Raw genomic sequence first — 22,111 nt, forward strand, 5'->3', positions numbered from 1 at the left:
TATTTTCAATACACAAATATCAACAAATATGAAGGAAGGAATTTTATTTCACTATTTACAGGGTATCTGCAGAATTTTTTTTAAATAAATGCAAGTCAATTTATGACCCATTTAAACAGCTGCACAAGTAAAATGAACACCGTATGAGTGGGGTTGGACAATGTCTGTGGTAACACAGTGCTGAGCCATAAAATTACATGATTTACAGTTCAGATACAGGTTTTCATAAAAACAAAAATCTTATACAACAGCATTTCAGCGTTTAGACCATTTTTATGAAAAGGGATAAATGAAGGATATAAATGATTATATTAATTTAGTCTTAATTGTTTAGATTTTTAGAAGGCACATTATCTTCTTTCTCATTTACAACTCCATGTGTTTGCTGCGTAAAAACACGAGTTGATATTTGCATTGATCTGATCATAAACGGTAAGAAAGGCTTATTGGAAATGCAAATTCATTCTCTGCCACGAGGAGGCGCTTTAGGAGCACTGAAATATTGCGGTTTCGCCGGTAATGGCTGTACACAAAGCAGCTCCGCGCTCATACACGCTGCTTTATCAGGAATTATAGGTAAAATGAAATTAAAATGCCAACGACACGTTTCTGAGGACAGTCGGTTGCCTTCAGATACATTCAAATAAAGACATCCACGCCGCGTTTTGCCTTTTGAAGTTGAATCCAGCCATATCGCGACTCTTGTCTTTCCATCCCCAACTGTAAGACCTCTTGAAATTATAATTAAAGACATTTCTTATACCATTTAACGTATTTAAAACTTTTTATGGCCTTAAGTTTGATAACTCACTTTAGGTGTTTTTAAGGACCCGCGGGAGAGTGGTGATACATTTTGGTAGACCGACTGAAAACACAATAGCTAGCGATTTTGCGAGCCCTGCAGTGAAACTAGAAATCACCCCGAATAAACTTGAAATGAATAATAATGAAAAACAGAAGCATTTAACTTACAATATTTAGCTTCAAAAAAACAAGAGAGAAAAAAAACTTCAGCCGGTTTCACACAGCATAACTGCGACTGCGGGATTATGTTGTGCTTTCACACTTTCATTACTCCACACAGAAAATAATGATTTCTGGGTAACCACATTAAATACTTTCATTAATTATAGCAGAGCCGATCCTCCCTATACGCAAAATACGCAAGCTGCGTAGGGCCCCCGAAACACCAGGGGGCCCCCTTTGCTCTCAAAGATGATTTAATTTTAGTTTTTGAATTTGGCCATCGGTTATGAAAACATGAATGATCATTTCTTTTAACGCGGTGCGCTGTCGCCCTTTCTACGTAAAAATCTGTAAAATCATGTAATATGAATGTCGTACAGTCTTGCTCGAGACTAAAAAAACGAGTTGAAAGCGTACCGAGCCGCGGAACAGACACTGTTTCTGAAGTGCTTTCCGCAAGCGTGATTCGAAACGGAGTGAAATACGGACAAATGCGTTTCATTCATTCGTTCATAACCACTCATAACAACCCCCCCCACCAGTTTTGCATAGGGCCCCCAGAAGTCTAGGATCGGCACTGAATTATAGTCATAAATTATAAAATTGTTAATGAAAATGGTCAACTATTAATAACGACTACAATCTTGACCACTGTGAAACTTAATCGAAATAAAAGTAGAGGAATCACATTTACGCCTAAATATTAATGATTCTACAAAAAGGGAGTACAAGTCTTAAAGTATAGCTATAAACTACTCAAGTGAATTGGTGAATAATTTATTTGAACTGATTTATCAACTGATCCTATTTTTCAACCTATTTTTGTATGTCCCAACTCTATACGATGAAGAGAGAGATGTTCTAGGACAATGTTTTTATTAATATGAAGCATTATGCTACACTATTTAAAAAACAGCGGACAAAATTGAAACGTAATTTAGTACTTTCAGCTACACCAGCACTAGTATCATTACCAAGTACAAACACAACAAATATTGTCCTGGTGTTAGTGTAAAATCTCAATACCCTATGGGAAAGTATCGTATAGTCCCTCACCTGGATGTTGAAGCTGAGTTTCTTGAGTCGTTTTAGTAGCGCCTCCTTGTTACAGGGCACAAAGGCTTCCAGGTGAGAGTACACCTCAGAACGAATGTTTGCCGGCTGCTCCTGAACCTGCAGCTCAATACTAAATGAGAAGAAAAATGATCAATGGCAAGAAACAATAGACTATGAGAAACGACCACCAAATTTAAAGTCACAGATAACATGCTGAGATTTTACTTACTCCAGCAAGATATTATTCATATCCAGTGTGAAGAATTTCTTTCTGCCTTCTTGATCAAATTGCCTCGATGCCTTTGTTCAAATAAAAATATATAAATAAAGTTAGGCTGGAAAATGATATTACTGTCAGAACATGAAGTCCATGAAGTGTTTTTAAATGGGAAGTGGATTTGTGGGCGTATATTCGCTCTCTTGCTCTCTCTCTGTAACTCTATGCATTTACCTTCAGTGAAAACATTTAACGCGTTACATTTTAAAGTTAGATGTAATGCAGTTTATATAACAGATAGCTATCACCAAAACTGTTCAGTGGCCTTTATTCTTATAAATTCATCTGCTCTCACAGAACAGGCTGGAATAGATTTTAATCCACTTTCTGATGTCCTTAAAGATGCAATTTCATACATTTTATTCTTAGGTCTACTTATAACATTAGTAGAAGTCATCATTTCTAAGACGTCTATGTAAAAGCCTCTGCAGTGCTTTGGCTGTGAATCTGCAATAGTTAAACTGTCCCATCCATCAATAGCAATCCCTTAACAAATCCTGCAATACATTGTGAGACATTCACAAAACAGACTGTGCTGAAATGTGTCTCTGATCAGATCAGACTGAAATCATTAGGGATCTTGTTAAAAATAAACTTCAGTCAGCTAACATTAGAGACATAAAGAGCTTTTTTTTTTTTAAGAGCGTGGAATGAATAGATGGATTTTTGAGTTCTTAAAGCCCCCAGTATGGTTTCGACTCTTATTTAAAAAGAGAAATAATTTGTTTTTTCATGACATGACCCTGTTTAACTGAAATGAGGGCTGTAGAAAAATAACACAACAACTCACAGCTCGAAGGTCTTCTATGCGCTTGATCAAGGGGGCTGGAAGACCATCGGGGAGAGGTGGAAAAGAGATGAGACCCCCCTGCCCTCGATTCAGTCCCCCTCCTCCAATCTTATGCCCCAATGACGAACCCAACCCAACCTGTCCATTCTCTCTGGCTGATGGGGGCATCTGGGGCCCTGAGTCTAAAAAACTAAAATCCAGGTCATGCATGAGATCCTGAAGCTCGCTTTCATTGGCCGAACTAAGCAATGACATCATGGCGGGGTCAGCCGTCAGGTCGGCTAGTGAAAGGTCATTGTTGTTGGCATTGGCTTGGAGATGGGAGTTCTGCAGTAGGTTGTTGGAGTTGGGAGTGCTGCTGGTGAGACCAGGGCCCGGATGAGACGCACTGGCATCCCGTTTCCGCATCTCTTCCTTCTCTCGTGTGAAACGGTGGAGCATTGCAGCCAGACAGAGCGAATCCTTCATCAGTTTCTTCCGCTTCTTCTTCTCAGGGCGATGAACGCTCAGACCAGCCACTCTGAGAGCAAATATATGATCGAAAATGGATTAAAAATGCATTCATAATTAGCTAATTCACGTCAACTACACAAACAGCTTAGTAAAGGCACACTTTTAAGAAAAATAACTATTTCAATTGCATGATGTATAAAGGTTTTCAGTTTTCAAAAATCAGTTTTACAAAATGTATATATACAAAAACAAATTCTTACCCTTGTTTAGCTACTTTGTTCTTCCTGGGTTTTTTCTCCTCTATACTGGTTGCATCTTTCGTCTTCCTTCTTTTTATCAGTGGTTCCTCTCCATCTCTCATCTACAAACGTCATAATTAGGGTTTTATGAAAAACTGATGCCAATTCTGCCCTTCCTCACCCTCATCGCTCCAAACCCATAAGATTTTGTTCATCTTTAAAACACAAATGAGGATATTTTATTGAAACGCGAGAGATTTCTATCCCTCCACCAAAACTTGAAAAAAGTTAATAAAAATATTGTTTAAAAAAAACAATTAAAGCATATGATTAAAGTGTTTAAACCACTCTGTTCGTATGTTTTAAAAGATCACCAAAAGTCTTATGGGTTCGCAACGACATTAGGTTGAATTTTCATTTTTGGGTGAACTGTCTCTTTAACAGGTCTAAATATCATTTAGTGGCCCCGTTTACACATGGTAACAACATCCGTCTGGGTGATCTGATCACAAGGGTTCAGTCGAGACAGATATTATAAATAGAAGTGTAAATGGGGTTCAAATTGTTTTGTGATCTGCTCACTCAAACCACATCTGAACGAAGTCAAATGCGAAGGGTTTTAAACTCTGATGATTTCATGCTCCTTAATCTGACCTGATTTGGAAAAGCCATCAGATACACACGTTTGTGTTAAGGTGAAAATGAAAACATTAAAACGTCTGTCTCAACTGACCACTTCTGATCAGATCACCCAAGATGAACATTAATAACCAGGTGTGCACAGTGTCACTTGGCAAAAACAAAGTAAACTCACCCTGGATTTTACTACTTTGCCTCCATCCTCTCCCTCAGATTCAGAGGCAGCTCTGAACTGCAAAGTACCCGTATTAATGTAGAATCCACCAAGCTTAGTGGTCAGTGAGGCTGGAACAAGCTCATCATACTGACAGGAAGAAAACACAAAGATTTACACCGTTTGTTTTCTGCATTTCTGAGGTTATGGCAAAGTTGTTGAAAGCGTACCGAGCCGCGGAACAGACACTGTTTCTGAAGTGCTTTCCGCAAGCGTGATTCGAAACGGAGTGAAATACGGACAAATGCGTTTCATTCATTCGTTCATAACCACTCATAACAACCCCCCCCACCAGTTTTGCATAGGGCCCCCAGAAGTCTAGGATCGGCACTGAATTATAGTCATAAATTATAAAATTGTTAATGAAAATGGTCAACTATTAATAACGACTACAATCTTGACCACTGTGAAACTTAATCGAAATAAAAGTAGAGGAATCACATTTACGCCTAAATATTAATGATTCTACAAAAAGGGAGTACAAGTCTTAAAGTATAGCTATAAACTACTCAAGTGAATTGGTGAATAATTTATTTGAACTGATTTATCAACTGATCCTATTTTTCAACCTATTTTTGTATGTCCCAACTCTATACGATGAAGAGAGAGATGTTCTAGGACAATGTTTTTATTAATATGAAGCATTATGCTACACTATTTAAAAAACAGCGGACAAAATTGAAACGTAATTTAGTACTTTCAGCTACACCAGCACTAGTATCATTACCAAGTACAAACACAACAAATATTGTCCTGGTGTTAGTGTAAAATCTCAATACCCTATGGGAAAGTATCGTATAGTCCCTCACCTGGATGTTGAAGCTGAGTTTCTTGAGTCGTTTTAGTAGCGCCTCCTTGTTACAGGGCACAAAGGCTTCCAGGTGAGAGTACACCTCAGAACGAATGTTTGCCGGCTGCTCCTGAACCTGCAGCTCAATACTAAATGAGAAGAAAAATGATCAATGGCAAGAAACAATAGACTATGAGAAACGACCACCAAATTTAAAGTCACAGATAACATGCTGAGATTTTACTTACTCCAGCAAGATATTATTCATATCCAGTGTGAAGAATTTCTTTCTGCCTTCTTGATCAAATTGCCTCGATGCCTTTGTTCAAATAAAAATATATAAATAAAGTTAGGCTGGAAAATGATATTACTGTCAGAACATGAAGTCCATGAAGTGTTTTTAAATGGGAAGTGGATTTGTGGGCGTATATTCGCTCTCTTGCTCTCTCTCTGTAACTCTATGCATTTACCTTCAGTGAAAACATTTAACGCGTTACATTTTAAAGTTAGATGTAATGCAGTTTATATAACAGATAGCTATCACCAAAACTGTTCAGTGGCCTTTATTCTTATAAATTCATCTGCTCTCACAGAACAGGCTGGAATAGATTTTAATCCACTTTCTGATGTCCTTAAAGATGCAATTTCATACATTTTATTCTTAGGTCTACTTATAACATTAGTAGAAGTCATCATTTCTAAGACGTCTATGTAAAAGCCTCTGCAGTGCTTTGGCTGTGAATCTGCAATAGTTAAACTGTCCCATCCATCAATAGCAATCCCTTAACAAATCCTGCAATACATTGTGAGACATTCACAAAACAGACTGTGCTGAAATGTGTCTCTGATCAGATCAGCCTGAAATCATTAGGGATCTTGTTAAAAATAAACTTCAGTCAGCTAACATTAGAGACATAAAGAGCTTTTTTTTTTTAAGAGCGTGGAATGAATAGATGGATTTTTGAGTTCTTAAAGCCCCCAGTATGGTTTCGACTCTTATTTAAAAAGAGAAATAATTTGTTTTTTCATGACATGACCCTGTTTAACTGAAATGAGGGCTGTAGAAAAATAACACAACAACTCACAGCTCGAAGGTCTTCTATGCGCTTGATCAAGGGGGCTGGAAGACCATCGGGGAGAGGTGGAAAAGAGATGAGACCACCCTGCCCTCGATTCAGTCCCCCTCCTCCAATCTTATGCCCCAATGACGAACCCAACCCAACCTGTCCATTCTCTCTGGCTGATGGGGGCATCTGGGGCCCTGAGTCTAAAAAACTAAAATCCAGGTCATGCATGAGATCCTGAAGCTCGCTTTCATTGGCCGAACTAAGCAATGACATCATGGCGGGGTCAGCCGTCAGGTCGGCTAGTGAAAGACATTGTGAGACATTCACAAAACAGACTGTGCTGAAATGTGTCTCTGATCAGATCAGACTGAAATCATTAGGGATCTTGTTAAAAATAAACTTCAGTCAGCTAACATTAGAGACATAAAGAGCTTTTTTTTTTTTAAGAGCGTGGAATGAATAGATGGATTTTTGAGTTCTTAAAGCCCCCAGTATGGTTTCGACTCTTATTTAAAAAGAGAAATAATTTGTTTTTTCATGACATGACCCTGTTTAACTGAAATGAGGGCTGTAGAAAAATAACACAACAACTCACAGCTCGAAGGTCTTCTATGCGCTTGATCAAGGGGGCTGGAAGACCATCGGGGAGAGGTGGAAAAGAGATGAGACCCCCCTGCCCTCGATTCAGTCCCCCTCCTCCAATCTTATGCCCCAATGACGAACCCAACCCAACCTGTCCATTCTCTCTGGCTGATGGGGGCATCTGGGGCCCTGAGTCTAAAAAACTAAAATCCAGGTCATGCATGAGATCCTGAAGCTCGCTTTCATTGGCCGAACTAAGCAATGACATCATGGCGGGGTCAGCCGTCAGGTCGGCTAGTGAAAGGTCATTGTTGTTGGCATTGGCTTGGAGATGGGAGTTCTGCAGTAGGTTGTTGGAGTTGGGAGTGCTGCTGGTGAGACCAGGGCCCGGATGAGACGCACTGGCATCCCGTTTCCGCATCTCTTCCTTCTCTCGTGTGAAACGGTGGAGCATTGCAGCCAGACAGAGCGAATCCTTCATCAGTTTCTTCCGCTTCTTCTTCTCAGGGCGATGAACGCTCAGACCAGCCACTCTGAGAGCAAATATATGATCGAAAATGGATTAAAAATGCATTCATAATTAGCTAATTCACGTCAACTACACAAACAGCTTAGTAAAGGCACACTTTTAAGAAAAATAACTATTTCAATTGCATGATGTATAAAGGTTTTCAGTTTTCAAAAATCAGTTTTACAAAATGTATATATACAAAAACAAATTCTTACCCTTGTTTAGCTACTTTGTTCTTCCTGGGTTTTTTCTCCTCTATACTGGTTGCATCTTTCGTCTTCCTTCTTTTTATCAGTGGTTCCTCTCCATCTCTCATCTACAAACGTCATAATTAGGGTTTTATGAAAAACTGATGCCAATTCTGCCCTTCCTCACCCTCATCGCTCCAAACCCATAAGATTTTGTTCATCTTTAAAACACAAATGAGGATATTTTATTGAAACGCGAGAGATTTCTATCCCTCCACCAAAACTTGAAAAAAGTTAATATTCTTCTTCTCAGGGCGATGAACGCTCAGACCAGCCACTCTGAGAGCAAATATATGGTCGAAAACGGATTAAAAATGCATTCATAATTAGCTAATTCACGTCAACTACACAAACAGCTTAGTAAAGGCACACTTTTAAGAAAAATAACTATTTCAATTGCATGATGTATAAAGGTTTTCAGTTTTCAAAAATCAGTTTTACAAAATGTATACATACTAAAACAAATTCTTACCCTTGTTTAGCTACTTTGTTCTTCCTGGGTTTTTTCTCCTCTATACTGGTTGCATCTTTCGTCTTCCTTCTTTTTATCAGTGGTTCCTCTCCATCTCTCATCTACAAACGTCATAATTAGGGTTTTATGAAAAACTGATGCCAATTCTGCCCTTCCTCACCCTCATCGCTCCAAACCCATAAGATTTTGTTCATCTTTAAAACACAAATGAGGATATTTTATTGAAACGCGAGAGATTTCTATCCCTCCACCAAAACTTGAAAAAAGTTAATAAAAATATTGTTTAAAAAAAACAATTAAAGCATATGATTAAAGTGTTTAAACCACTCTGTTCGTATGTTTTAAAAGATCACCAAAAGTCTTATGGGTTCGCAACGACATTAGGTTGAATTTTCATTTTTGGGTGAACTGTCTCTTTAACAGGTCTAAATATCATTTAGTGGCCCCGTTTACACATGGTAACAACATCCGTCTGGGTGATCTGATCACAAGGGTTCAGTCGAGACAGATATTATAAATAGAAGTGTAAATGGGGTTCAAATTGTTTTGTGATCTGGTCACTCAAACCACATCTGAATAAAGTCACACATGAAGGGTTTTAAACTCTGAAGATTTCATGCTCCTTAATCTGATCTGATTTGGAAAAGCCAACCTTATACACATACACCTGTATGTGGCAAGATTAAATTTAAAACAAGCGTTTAGGAGCAACAGTATGTCAATTCTTTGCTTCCTGATCCTCCCTTTGACAACATCACAAGTGGTCTAACGAGATACATTGCAGATGTATAATAAAACCCAAATTCAATGTCTATCTATCTCAACTGACCACTTCTGACCGGATCACCCACGATGGACATTAATAACCAGGTGTGCACAGGGTCATTTGGCAAAAACAACGTAAACTCACCCTGGATTTTTCTTCTTTGCCCCCATCCTCTCCCTCAGATTCAGAGGCAGCTCTGAACTGCAAAGTACCCGTATTAATGTAGAATCCACCAAGCTTGGTGGTCAGGGAGGCTGGAACAAGCTCATCATACTGACAGGAAGAAGAAACAACGATTCACACTGTTTGTTGTCTGCATTTCTGAGGTTATGGCAAAGTTTTACGCCGCTATGATGGCAAAAATGACTCCACAACCACACAGTTCAAATCCATCCATAAGGTAAATCTAAATATATCCATCACTGATTTCAATATGAATGGAAAAAAAACACCCCTCAAGTTCAGAGAGCAATGAGACAGAGTTGGTAAACAGCATGTTAAATGCCAATCGATCATCTCCATAGTGATGTCTGTCTGTTGCCATGGCAAGTGCCCACTCACAGCTTCCGAGTTGTCTATGAAGGGGTCACTCTCATCGTAGCCGAAGCCAATGTCAATCAAATCCTGCATCCGATCTTTCCGCCTCTTTTTCCCTGCGTTACCCTGTAAGGACGTCGGTGGTAGCGGCAACGTGACATTTGGCATTTGAGTGCCCACACATTTGAATATGCAACTTAAAATCATAGAACAACACTTACATATTTGCTTTCAAACTTTTTGGCCAATGCCTCGACCTCCCGACGTTCTCGCTCATCAGCATTAAAGGGATCATTGGGGTCCAGGGAAGATTTAGAATCTGGTGGATTCTTCTTGGCCTGTGGAACGAAAAATGTGTGAGCGTAATCACTCCAGTAAGGTTGAGACATTTAATTTTTCCAGTTTGGCTTTGTGGATCAGAATGAGTACAATACGTTCTGTATCAATATTTTTCTGGAACATTTAATTTATTTTTCCATTCAAACTTAAATGGATATTCCACCCAAAAATAATAAATAAAAAAAGTTTCAGAACTGCCTCGATGCCAGTTTCAGTTTCCACTGACTTCTATTGTTTGATTGTTTTTTTGTCAATGGAAGTAAACAGGAACTGAAAGTGTGTTAGGGTTATCAACATTCTTCAAAATATCTTTCTTTGTGTTTCACAGAAGAAAAAGTCATACATGTTTAAAATGAGGGTGAGTAAATGATGACAGAATTTTCATTTTGGGGTGGACTATCCCTTTTAGGTCCATTCACACTAAGGCCGAAAGCTAGAGTTTTCATTAATAATCGTTAAAATTCTACAAGAATAGGGCATTCCACACCACAACTATAACAATAATGACACATAGGAACAATATCAATGGAATCACTTTCAAAAACGATAAAGACAAAGATAGAATCCAGAATCTAGCTGACTTTAAAGAGCTTATGCATTTAAAGCTGCAGTAAACATAGCTGCAACACATGCTTATAATAAACAGATCTAGCTTTTATTCAGTTTGAACTGGTATTGCTTTAGACTCCATTGTCATGTTGTGTAGCAGTAGTAGTAGTATTATTATCACTGATATTATTAGTAGCAATCTAAAATGACACCAATGATCATGTGATCTCAACATGAAGTCGCCCATGAGGTGGCAACCCACTTCATGTAGAAAACAGCTTTTTTTTCTTTTTTTTTTACAACAAATTAATAGAGTGCTTATCACAAGTGAGTGCACACCATTTTAATGACATTTCTCAAAAATCATTTAATAGCAAAACTTTTTTAATTAGCAAAAAGTGCACTTTTAAGAAAACCAATCATCTGACAGATGGCAAAGGCCAGGCCTATATTCATAAAAGTTACAAGAACAGCACTTAGCAGCAATTCAGCTCTCCATTACTGATATTGTGCGCACAGGGCCCTGGGGGCCACAAGGGTCACGTACTCAAAAAAAGTGCTCTAAAGTTTATGAGCAAACAGGAGAGAGAGACAAGTCATAAAAAAATTAATGCACTTCTCACTCGATCACAACATATGTTACACTTGCCACTTAGTAGGAGATCCTGAAGAGGACTTTATTTTTGGACTCCACTGCTAACAGGCTAATGCATAAGCAAACTCAGCAAAAACAAGCAAGCGGTGGCTTGTAATGGTTTGACTAACACACTCTCTTCACTGAAGTGATCGGGACAGTTACTGTACCTGTTGAGACTGGATGAGCTCGCTGTAGTTGAACTCGGCCGAGCGTTGCTCGTTAGGCTCAAACAGACACAGGTTGAGGCGCACTGTCTTCCCTTTGGGCTCTTCGCCGTCTCTCTTCTCGATCAAACCCCCGCGGTCACCCGCTGTCGTTACCCCGGTCCCCGTCATCTTCATCCTGCCCTCTCGGTCAAAACTCATCTCGGCGGCTCCGTCCTCATCCAGCCGCCGTCTCCTGCCCTCCGCGCCCGGACCGCCGGACAGGGCCGACAGGGTGACAAACTGCACTTTTCTCGGTTCGGCCATTTGGATGTTCAGTGCTCTTGGACACTCACTCACTCACTCACTCAGCGGCGGGGCTCGACTTCGCCAAACAACTTGATTTAAAGAGCTTCACGCCGGATGGAAGGGGCGCTCGGAGGCGGTAGTGATGCTAGAGTCCCCTCCGCGCCTTACGGGGTGCGCGTGGGAAGGGATGGCCGGGTGAAAGTTGATTTTGGAGGCGCAAGCATCCTCGGTCGCTTCGCTCGGGGGACTCAGGAGCTCCGAACAGCCATCTTAGATGAGAGAGAGTAAATAAATAAAAGAGCGCAGACGAGCGAACTGAGCCTGCGCACACAGGGACACCGGAAACGGCGTGCGCGACGGAGAGGGCGCCTTGGCCAATCAGAAGACGCCGACGGAGGCAGCGCGTCCAATCAGAGGCAGGCCTACAGGCAACAGACGCTCTAATGAGCAAATAGAAATGCCACGGTTGAAAAAAAAGGATTCCCCTTGAAATTGAACTAATACATAGATATGGAACTAATAGAGGAAAGTGTTTTCCAACAGAATGTGGTTTAAGGTGTTTCCTAAAGGCGCTTATTACATGTTAAGAGGTTCTGTTGTTTGGAATTAAATAGCCCAGGAGATGTAATGGTAATACTTTCATTTACATAAATTTACATTTACATTTAGCAGACGCTTTTATGCAAAGCGACTTACAAATGAGGACAATGGAAGCAATCAAAATCAACAAAAGAGCAATGATATGCAAGTGCTATAACAAGTCTCAGTTAGCTATAATACTTAATACATATTATATAATCTTATATAATACTTGACAATAACAATAATAAACAGACAAATAACAATAACGTTCCTTAACGTTAGTTGATGCATAAACTAATATAACTAACAATAAACAATACATTTGTTACAGTATTTATTCATATTTTTTAAAGTGAATAAAAATACTACTATTTTTGTTTCATTTTAGCTCAGGTCCTTTAAATAATATGAACAGAGACAACTTTTTATTTTAATAATGTATTAGTAAATGTCAAATAAACAAACTAAGATTAATAAAAAAAAGATTTTCATTTTTGATTACACTTTATTTTAAGGTGTCCTTGTTACAGTGTAATTATACATTTAAGTACTGAGTAATTATTTTAAATGAACTGCATGTACTTACTATATGGTTAGAGTTAGGATTAGGGTTTGGTTTAGGGTTAATGCATGTAATTATGCATAATTAATTGTTATTATAATAGTAAGTACATGTAATATGAGTAACAAGGACACCTTAAAATAAAGTGTTACCTCATTGTTAGTTCATGTTAACAGATGGTTCCTTATTGCAAAGTGTTACCAATAACAATTCAATATAATTCATTTTTCTTTTTTGATGCGATAACATTAATTTTTCTAATCTTTTCTGTTAGGTTGTCACAGCCTGTTTTGAAACAATTGAATTGCCTTAGTCATTGATATCACTTGTTCTAAAGGTGTACAAATATCATGCCTGAGCTAGATAACTATAACACAGATTAATCTTCATAGCACTGTATATCATTTTATAAAGCCTGTCAAATTAAGACATTTATTGTTTCCAAGACAAAACAATAAAGGCTTATGTTGCCTCAAGTATGAAAATATATAAACTAATTTTTTGCATTGCCCATCTCACAGAAAACATTCACTGACATGGATACATTGTAAATATAGTTTTCTCTTTCTGACAACTGCAATAATAAAAAAAAAAGATATAATTCTTATAATTAAGTAAATGTTTTAGTGTGGCTGTACTACACTTTATAAGAGCATGAGATTTTTCTTCTTTCTAAGATGCATCTTAACTGTTGTACTCATCACATATTTTGTTGACAGACAAACAAACATAAATATCCAATAATAACTACTGCTGTGTGTTAGCACATTTGTAAATGCGATCAGAGAGCCACTCTGTTGTCTTTGGCCCATTTCTTCATGATGCGGATGATGTACTCAACTTGTGGGTTGCCAGTGCTCCTCAACATTGGCAAAACCTCCTTCAGTGTCTCTCTGAAAACAAAGAAAATATAAACATAGAAAACATGACAAGAGGTCAAAAGCTCATTCTCTTGAGAGTTAAAGATGATTTAACAGAATTTTGCAAAACTTGGGTGAGCTACGGCTGTCTATTTTAACACTATAAAGTCTACTGCATCATATTTGATACATTTCTAAGGCCCCTAAATTATCAATATGATCAAAACGTTGCTGAAGAACCTGTTGTACACAGTTTACTACACTCCTTTGTCGTCTGATTGATAGTTTATACTCTTTTAGCAAGTTAAAAAAAAAAGCAAAAGTATTTCTAAAACGGTCTACCTTCAGGTTGTGGTACATGTGACTTTTTTGTCCAAAAATCTTAAATCTGATTTTTATATAGCAATCATAAAAATTATTTTTATATTGTTAGTGATATCTCAAAATGAACACTTATTGTGATGAGCAACTAACTGTTAATTGATTATGCACAGATAATTTTTTTAAAATATGAGTACAAATATGATACATCAGGCTTTTAAGGAATGTTTATTTGTACATCTCTCGGTCATCATAGTATTGAATTGTATTGTTTTCCCCCAAAATTAAAAGATACCAGAATGTCATCTTTTTGGCCATATAAATATAGCAACTGCACCACATTGCACATTTTTGCACGGCTTAAGCCTGAATAAAACAGCTGTGTTTGTTCCTCCTCGAATGGGACTTCTTTATTTCTCACTTTATTATACTAAATGAGTCATAAAAGCCTGGTGTATCAAATATGATTCGCCAGAAAAAAACAGATATGACATTTTTCGAAATATTTGGTCTAAAGGTTCAATAAACTGTTCCATTTCAAATAAAATAAAATGTAGCTTTTTATGACCTTATGCACACCCCTTCAAGTAAAGTGTAACCAAAAACATTTATGTACACTATAAGTGCATTGTACCAAATGATTCATTTAAATGTAAGTGCATAGTAGTTAAGGCTACTTAATATAAAGTGGGACCATGTTTTTAATGCTTCTGCTTCCAGTCCAAACACTCTGATATGTGTATTACCTTGACTGAGTTGAGATATATAAGCACATCCTCAAACTGTTTCAGCAGGAAGAAACAAGAGGCCATACACTGCCTGCCGGGTATTGTGTCTTATAAGAAGAAAATAGATCATTAAATGTGTTTCACATGTCCAGGGCAAAGGGAAATGCATTCTCAGTGAAACTAATGTACAAAACCTACATTTTATTTATGTGCTATGTAGCTAAATAAATAAATAAGTAGATAAATAAGTAAATTCATAAATCCAACAGGTACAAATTGAACACTTGACAAGTACCTAATTAAAATAAATAAATAAATAGGTGAGAAAATAAAGCTATTTGCCGGTCAGCTGGTGACTGTAGTGTCAACTGCAATGTTACACGGAGATTAAATATGTAATTTATTTATTTTCTTTACAGAACTCTCTGTTACAGTTATATTCAATATGCCTTTTTATTTTATTTTACAGAACAACAGTAAAATTTCAATACTAATATTCATGGTTGTCCTAATTTCTCTCTTGTCAAGCGTTAAACCACAGAGCTTTTATTTTTGCAGAAAACAAAAATAAAAGCATAGACCTCAAAGTTTCTGTTTTGCTGACAACAGATTCTCATAACACATTTGGGGAGATGACGTTTGTGCGGAGCAGTGGTTACTGCAAACCGAGCCGCTCTGAGACACTGAAAACATCAGCTGCTCGCGTGTAAATGAACACAGTGCCATGCTTCAAGCACTCATCGGTTTAACACGACTCACACAAATGGCCAATTTTGGATTCCAAATGACGGTTTTGCGTTCCTACATTAGGGACAAACCCCATTTTAATAAAAAATATTTAGAAAATAATATTTAATTTTCGCTATGTCAGGTTCAAATTACATTTTGTAGTAAAATAGAAAGGATATATAATTGAGAGCCATTTTCAGTCTAGGATGTGGCATAGTTTGTGCCAAGAAAACAAACTCTGTCACCGGCTCCATTCCATAAAGCACAGGGGCCCGGCTGCTGAACCAGCGCTAATATTGTTATTGTCAGCCTAAACAATGATGTTACCGCATTCACTGGCTGAGCCTCCAACCAACTGGAAAAACTGCTGGGCAATTTTTAAATGGTCCCTCTGTAAAAATACACAAACATATAACAAGATAAGAGAACATAGTTTTGGGAATTTTTTTGGAAAACATGCACAAAGGCTTTGAGAGGGAATACTGTTATCTGATATGAATAAACCTCACGAACCGATCCGATATCTTGTCCCAAAGCAGCATTCACCACCCCCTTCAGAATATATTCCTGTGAATGACACCAGAGGATAAAATGATATCACTGGACCCAAAATGTATTTTAGACAACAATTCTCATGTAAGGCAGACAAATGAAGATGGAAAATGGTTATATATATGTGACCCTGGACCACAAAACCAGTCTTAAGTCGCTTGGGTGTATTTTTAGCAATAGCCAAAAAAAACATTGTATGGGTCGAAATTATTGATTTTTCTTTTATGCCAAAAATCCATTAGGATATTAAGTAAAGATCATGTTCCATGAAGATATTTTGCAAATTTCCTACCGTAAATATATCAAAACGTAATTTTGGATTAGTAATATGCATTGCTAAGAACTTCATTTGGACAACTTTAAAGACCATTTTCTCAATATTTAGATTTTTTTTGCACCCTCAGATTCCAGATATTCAAATAGTTGTATCTCGGCATCAATGGAAAGCTTTTCCATCAATGGAAAGCTTATTTATTCAGCTTTCAGATTATGTATAAATCTCAATTTCAAAAAATTTACCCTTATGACTGGTTTTGTGGTCCAGGGTCACATATGGTGGAAAATATGATTTGATTAGTTTATCATTGTCAGTCCATTCATGCTGGTACTACCAAGACGATCACATCCCATACCAGCAGATAAAACACATTATAATCACTTATAAACTCTAATCCAGTCACTGACTGACAGTAAATAAAAAGAGTAAAAAAAAAGGAGAAATAAATATTAGGGAGGACTAAATACCTGGGGTGTGGTGGGCTCAAGGTCTTTGATGAGTTTGTAGGCCTCCTGAATGTCATCTAAATGAGAGATGGCAAAGTTAATAACAAACCTGATAAGCCAGTCTCACTGTACGCCTGATCGACATACCTTGTCTGAGATAGTAGATGACCAGGTTGAGTCTGGCCTCTGATATGACGTCAATCAGAGGAGGTAAAACCTGCAAGGCCCCGTCACCCCCACGAAACACAACCAGATTGTGCTGAATGAGCTCTTTAGCAAACTGAAATGAGCTGGAAGAGATATCCATCAGGTTCTTCAACTCCGTCTAAAGAGTCAAGAAGGAGAACAAAATGTTAATTAAAGAACTTAAAACCATCTTTCATCGTCAACACACATGCATTTTATTTCAACGCATTTTATTTCTTTATTATTTTCACATCACGTTATAAACAAATTCATATTTTTATATTTTCATTTAGCAAGGACCTATTAAATTGATCAAATGTGACAGTAAAGACATTTGCATTGTTACACAAAAATACTTAATATAAATGCAGACTCCTAATTCTATAAAAATATTAAGCGGCACAGTTGTTTTCAACATTGATAATAAGAGGAGGTTTCTTTAACAGCAAATCAGCCTATTGGAATGATTTGTGAAGGATCATGTGACACTGAAGACTGGAGTAGTAACTATTGAAAATTCAGCTTTGCATCATAAGAAAAAAAATTACATTTTAAAATACATTACAATTGAAAACTGTAATATTTACACAACTTAGTGTATTTTTGATTAAATCAATGCAGCCTTTAGACTTAAAAAATAAGACTTTAAAAAAAGAAAATTACCTATCCCAAACTTTGAAACAGTAGTGTACAATTAAAGTTGTCTTTAGGATCATAATCATCAACTTTCATCTTGTGTATGCTAGAAAACATAGTAGTGTAACTGACCTCAGCAGCTTTGCCATTGTAGAGTCTGAAGTGGTTGCAGGCTTTGAGGTTAAGGGCGATGGTAGAGTCAGGAATACTCTGCAGATACACGGCCAACACCTCCTGAGACACGTCATAGTAATCCAGCTTATAGTAACACAGAGCCACATACACATTCAGGGCCAGAAAGTCTCTGCAGAATTGGAGAGAGACAAATCATTTGTCAGTATTGATGCTGTGCTGTACGAAGAATGTGTTGACATTCCATATGTTATTATATTATTGTACAAATGCATTGTACGTCTTCTCAAAGGTTCTGGTTCATATGTTGATGCGATCACGGTGTAGTTCTGAAGCACCTGTTCTGCAGTAAGATGCGTTTGTAGATATCAATGGCCTCTTGGTAATGAGAGCGCATATAATGAATGGAAGCCAAGCTCAGCTGGTCCTCAGTCACGTCCTCCAGGTTCTGATGGAAACCCATCAGCTTCTTTTCATCACTGAACTTCACAGAGAAGAACAAAGCAGACCATATCATTATCATCAGATGCACTACCATAATAATGTCAACTAGGGGACGAAATATTACGAAAAACTGACCTTATGAGCTAAATGAAAGAGCAGGCGATTCTGAAGCTGAGTTTTTGGCCCTGAAAAAGACAGCATGTTTTAACCTCCTGAGACCATGTGACCTCATATGAGGACATTATATTTTGGTGTATTTCTCTGAGACTATACATGCCACAGTTTTAAGTCTGGATGTCCTGTACAGAGCACATTCAGGGCTTTTCAGAGATATTAAATGTTTGGATGTTTCCCCTCTCCTTGGTCTTCAAATATGTCTGATATTAATTTAGTGACACTCTTATGGAAATAAGATAATATTTTGTAATTATAATTTAAATCTGTCTAATTTTTAAACTGTCTGTCATAAATCAACATCTCAGAAAAATGTTATGGGGTTTCAAATCAAAATATGACTTTCTGTTATGAAACAGGATACTGGGACTAAAAGCATGTTTATTAGCATTTTGGGAGATATAACAAATTAATAGAGAAAGAAATTATGTTTCAATATTCTATATTATTATGAAAATCTTGTCAAATATTACTCCCATTATTACACTTCTTTTTTCATTACATGTTGCCCCAAAAAACACATTAATATGCAAATTAGATTTAGTTTATAGATACATTGTATATAATGAGAAAACCCGTTTATGGCCATTTTACACATTTTGCAGAAAGAAAAATGGTATATCAAATCATTCTGTTATAACATAGTTGAGAATCATCTTTATACAAAGTTTGGTAAAAAAAAAAAAAAATCCTAAAAACTAAAAATGTATTGGTGATTTTAAAAATCTATTGTTTTTGCCTATGCATGTTCATTCGTGTCTTTTTATTTACCGAGGACATAGCATAACTTATGAACGGAATATCTTTTTATTTATTTTTTTTTTTAATGCTCTAAACAATGTAAAGACATGAAAAAAAAAGATTTTTTTCCTAAAAATCTTTTCTCGGGTCTTAAGAGGATAATTTTTGATGATGTGCTACAAAAAAAAAGTATATGTATTTCTAAAAAATGCTGTTCTTTTTTATAAAAGAATCCTGACAAAATCGGTTTCCATAAAAATATTATGTAGCACTGTTTTCAACATTGATAATGTTACTTAAGCACCAAAATCAGCATATTAGAATGATTTCTGAAGGATCATGTGACACTGAAGACTTCAGTAATGATGCTGAAAATTCAGCTTTACCATCACAGGAATAAATTACATTTTAAGATTTTACATTATTATAATATTACTGATTTTACTGTATTTGAAAAAAACAGCATTGGTGAGCATAAGAGTCTTCTTCCAAAAACATCTTACAGACCCCAAACTTTAGTTTACAGTATGTGAAGACAAACCTTTTGATGCCGCCTCCTCGGCCTCTTTATAAAGCCCCAGGAAAAAGAGCGAACAGCCCAGATATACCCAAACATCCACCGGACACTCCGGCCTCAGAGTGAGAGCTTCGTACTCCTGAGTATATGTAACAAGTAGGAATATGTCATGTTACAAACAACTAATTTCAAATGACAATCAGCCATAATGCCACACAGCCTCGCTCTTTAAAGGTGATTCATTTCTTAGTCAAGCATGACTGACTGCATCCAACATCCTGGTGTGTCTGCAGAATCTACCATCTCTTTCACTAACCTCCATTGCTCTCTTGTGCTCTCCCAAATGAAAGGCACAGAAGCCAGTCCAAAGGTCTGCATGCTCCACTGACACCCCGCCATTACGCTGAAACTAGCATTACAGAGTTCATGTAAATATCATAGAGATGTAATCTGAGATCCAAAGTGCTTGTTTTTGTACCTCTAATAGAGTCAGGGCTCCCAAATAGTCTCTTTGGTTTAGATAATCCTCAAGTCTTGGAATCTTTTTGCTTTTATTTTTCCTTTTCTTCTCATTCGAGCTGGTGGAGGCTTCCCCACCCACTGCTGGTTTGATCCGAGACAAGAGCTTCAGGACAGAAACAAGATGCTGCTATCAGGATGTACAACAGTTCAGAGAAATTCTATTATTTTATTCTAATCATGTGTACACATAAATATTTATTCCAGTTTGTAATCCTTCATGCATATTGTACAGCACATGGACTACATGTACTCTACTATTATTTACACACTACCGATCAAAAGTTTAGGGTCAGTAAGACTTTTGCAGTATGCTCATCAAGCACTTATTTGAAATAGAAATATTTTGTAACACTATACATTATCAATTTAATGCTTCCGAGCTAAATAAAAAAATTTTTTCCTATGAAACTATAAAACTATGTTTACTACTGTAATGTCTTAATTTCTCAGGGGAACATTCAACTACTATACTATCATATAGTGTGGGCACTTAAAGAATTCAAGTTACCTAACTAGGCAAGATTAACGCAGAGTATTTGTTGCTACATGTTTTTATAGAAAACAATAAGTGAGGGTCACTAATATAGGCATAACCTATTTTAAATGGGTAGCTAGATATAATTATAAAGGAGGCCATTAGATTAATTAAGTTTAGTTGTTATAATAATAATAATAAAACTGTTACAGTTACAAGATATAACTAGCTCAAAAAGTAATACTAATGAGAACAGAAAAAAAATTTTCCTATGAAACTATAAAACTATGTTTACTACTGTAATGTCTTAATTTCTCAGGGGAACATTCAACTACTATACTATCATATAGTGTGGGCACTTAAAAGAATTCAAGTTACCTAACTAGGCAAGATTAACGCAGAGTATTTGTTGCTACATGTTTTTATAGAAAACAAAAAGTGAGGGTCACTAATATAGGCATAACCAATTTTAAATGGGTAGCTAGATATAATTATAAAGGAGGCCATTAGATTAATTAAGTTTAGTTGTTATAATAATAATAATAAAACTGTTACAGTTACAAGATATAACTAGCTCAAAAAGTAATACTAATGAGAACAGAAAAAAAAGTGAGCACATTTTTTAAGTTCTTGAATTCATATTGAATTATGCCTAGCCTACATAAAAGCCACATGTATGCTTGCTTGCTCAGAACATTTTATGTTAACTTAATAATAACTATATTATATGTGTTGTTGATACTCACCATGGTGATGATGCTTTACTGTCCACGAGCACACGACCCTGAAACTAGACTAGATTTAGCCAGTCATTGTACTAGCACTCTGGTCACCATAAAGCCTATAAAAGGAATCACTAGCTTTACAAACAGCATCGATTTAGATGTCCGTTAATCCAGGGACAGTATTTCTGTAGATGAAGTAAACTAGCCAGATAGCCTACTAGCTAGCATACTTGCTAAGCGACTATGTTTAGGTGTGCGTACAAGATGTTTAAAAGATCTGCGTTTGCTTTTGAATAAACGCAAACGATCCTACCTCCTGAATTAAATCAGATTATATATAATAGCGCAGAGCAGTGCGTGATTAGTGTGTAATCAGTGTTCTCTAGCTAAGCTCGACTGCTATGTTTGGCGGCGCTGCATCAGGATGTTGCTAAGCAACCCATTCCTCAACAGATCAACGACAGAAGACCGCCATGTGATGGGATTCATGCGCATCGCTGTGCCTTGTGTTTTTAATCAAAACATGGTTAAAATATAACATACGTTTTTTTTTTTCACTTATTTATTATATATAAACAAGTTGAATCTTTCATAAGACAGCCATAGAAGCCCCAGTGGCCTAATGGATAAGGCACTGGCCTCCTAAGCCAGGGATTGTGGGTTCGAGTCCCATCTGGGGTGGAATGTTTTCACTATTATTTGAGTCATACATATACCAGTAATAATGTTCATGCACAAGGCAAAAGTGCTCATCAACTAATCCTAAAATAGCCAAATCTGAATCAAACAGACACTTTACATTCTTAAACCAGGGTTTCTGCAGGTTTGGTGAAGGTAAACAGAAGACCAAATACAATTTTACAAAAAAAACTGAGCGAAATAAATGTCCTCTAAATGTAAATGTCTAAGGAGCAATGT

General features: G+C 36.9%; 2 protein-coding genes and 1 non-coding gene across 7 annotated transcripts in view; 1 reads left to right on the forward strand and 2 right to left on the reverse strand.

The window, feature by feature from the left end:
- Positions 1-11,984, reverse strand: part of ubn2a (ubinuclein 2a) — a 27,917-nt gene extending 15,933 nt beyond the window's left edge. For 2 of the 5 annotated variants that reach the window (XM_016266819.1, XM_016266816.1), the window contains exons 1-8: positions 11,300-11,984; positions 9,829-9,945; positions 9,632-9,733; positions 9,215-9,343; positions 8,305-8,405; positions 7,087-7,606; positions 5,673-5,743; positions 5,444-5,573 (exon numbers count right to left, since the gene is read on the reverse strand). In XM_016266819.1, coding sequence (XP_016122305.1) covers positions 5,444-5,573; positions 5,673-5,743; positions 7,087-7,606; positions 8,305-8,405; positions 9,215-9,343; positions 9,632-9,733; positions 9,829-9,945; positions 11,300-11,602 — 1,473 coding nt within the window. In that variant the 5' untranslated portion in view covers positions 11,603-11,984. Of the gene's footprint in view, positions 1-2,022; positions 2,153-2,251; positions 2,323-3,089; positions 3,610-3,802; positions 3,904-4,595; positions 4,725-5,443; positions 5,574-5,672; positions 5,744-7,086; positions 7,607-7,799; positions 7,956-8,304; positions 8,406-9,214; positions 9,344-9,631; positions 9,734-9,828; positions 9,946-11,299 lie in introns of those variants that run through there. The other 3 variants (XM_016266818.1, XM_016266820.1, XM_016266821.1) reach the window with 3 other exon arrangements.
- Positions 11,985-13,509: 1,525 nt separating this feature from the next.
- On the reverse strand, positions 13,510-21,656 carry LOC107581404 (intraflagellar transport protein 56-like). Its single transcript, XM_016266962.1, has 13 exons — positions 21,215-21,656; positions 19,950-20,096; positions 19,788-19,880; positions 19,496-19,610; positions 18,175-18,224; positions 17,934-18,079; positions 17,596-17,767; positions 16,789-16,966; positions 16,663-16,718; positions 15,880-15,933; positions 15,694-15,757; positions 14,656-14,744; positions 13,510-13,617 (listed from the first exon to the last, which is right to left on the reverse strand). The coding sequence occupies exons 1-13, from the start codon at positions 21,215-21,217 to the stop codon at positions 13,510-13,512; spliced, it is 1,275 nt and encodes a 424-aa protein (XP_016122448.1). The 5' UTR covers positions 21,218-21,656.
- Positions 21,657-21,801: 145 nt separating this feature from the next.
- trnar-ccu (transfer RNA arginine (anticodon CCU)) lies at positions 21,802-21,874 on the forward strand. The gene has a single exon. It is a non-coding gene; the product is annotated as a tRNA-Arg (tRNA).
- Positions 21,875-22,111: the final 237 nt, after the last annotated feature.

This window comes from Sinocyclocheilus grahami, unplaced genomic scaffold, assembly GCF_001515645.1.
Source record: "Sinocyclocheilus grahami isolate Dianchi unplaced genomic scaffold, SAMN03320097.WGS_v1.1 scaffold34.1, whole genome shotgun sequence".
NCBI lineage: Eukaryota > Metazoa > Chordata > Actinopteri > Cypriniformes > Cyprinidae > Sinocyclocheilus > Sinocyclocheilus grahami.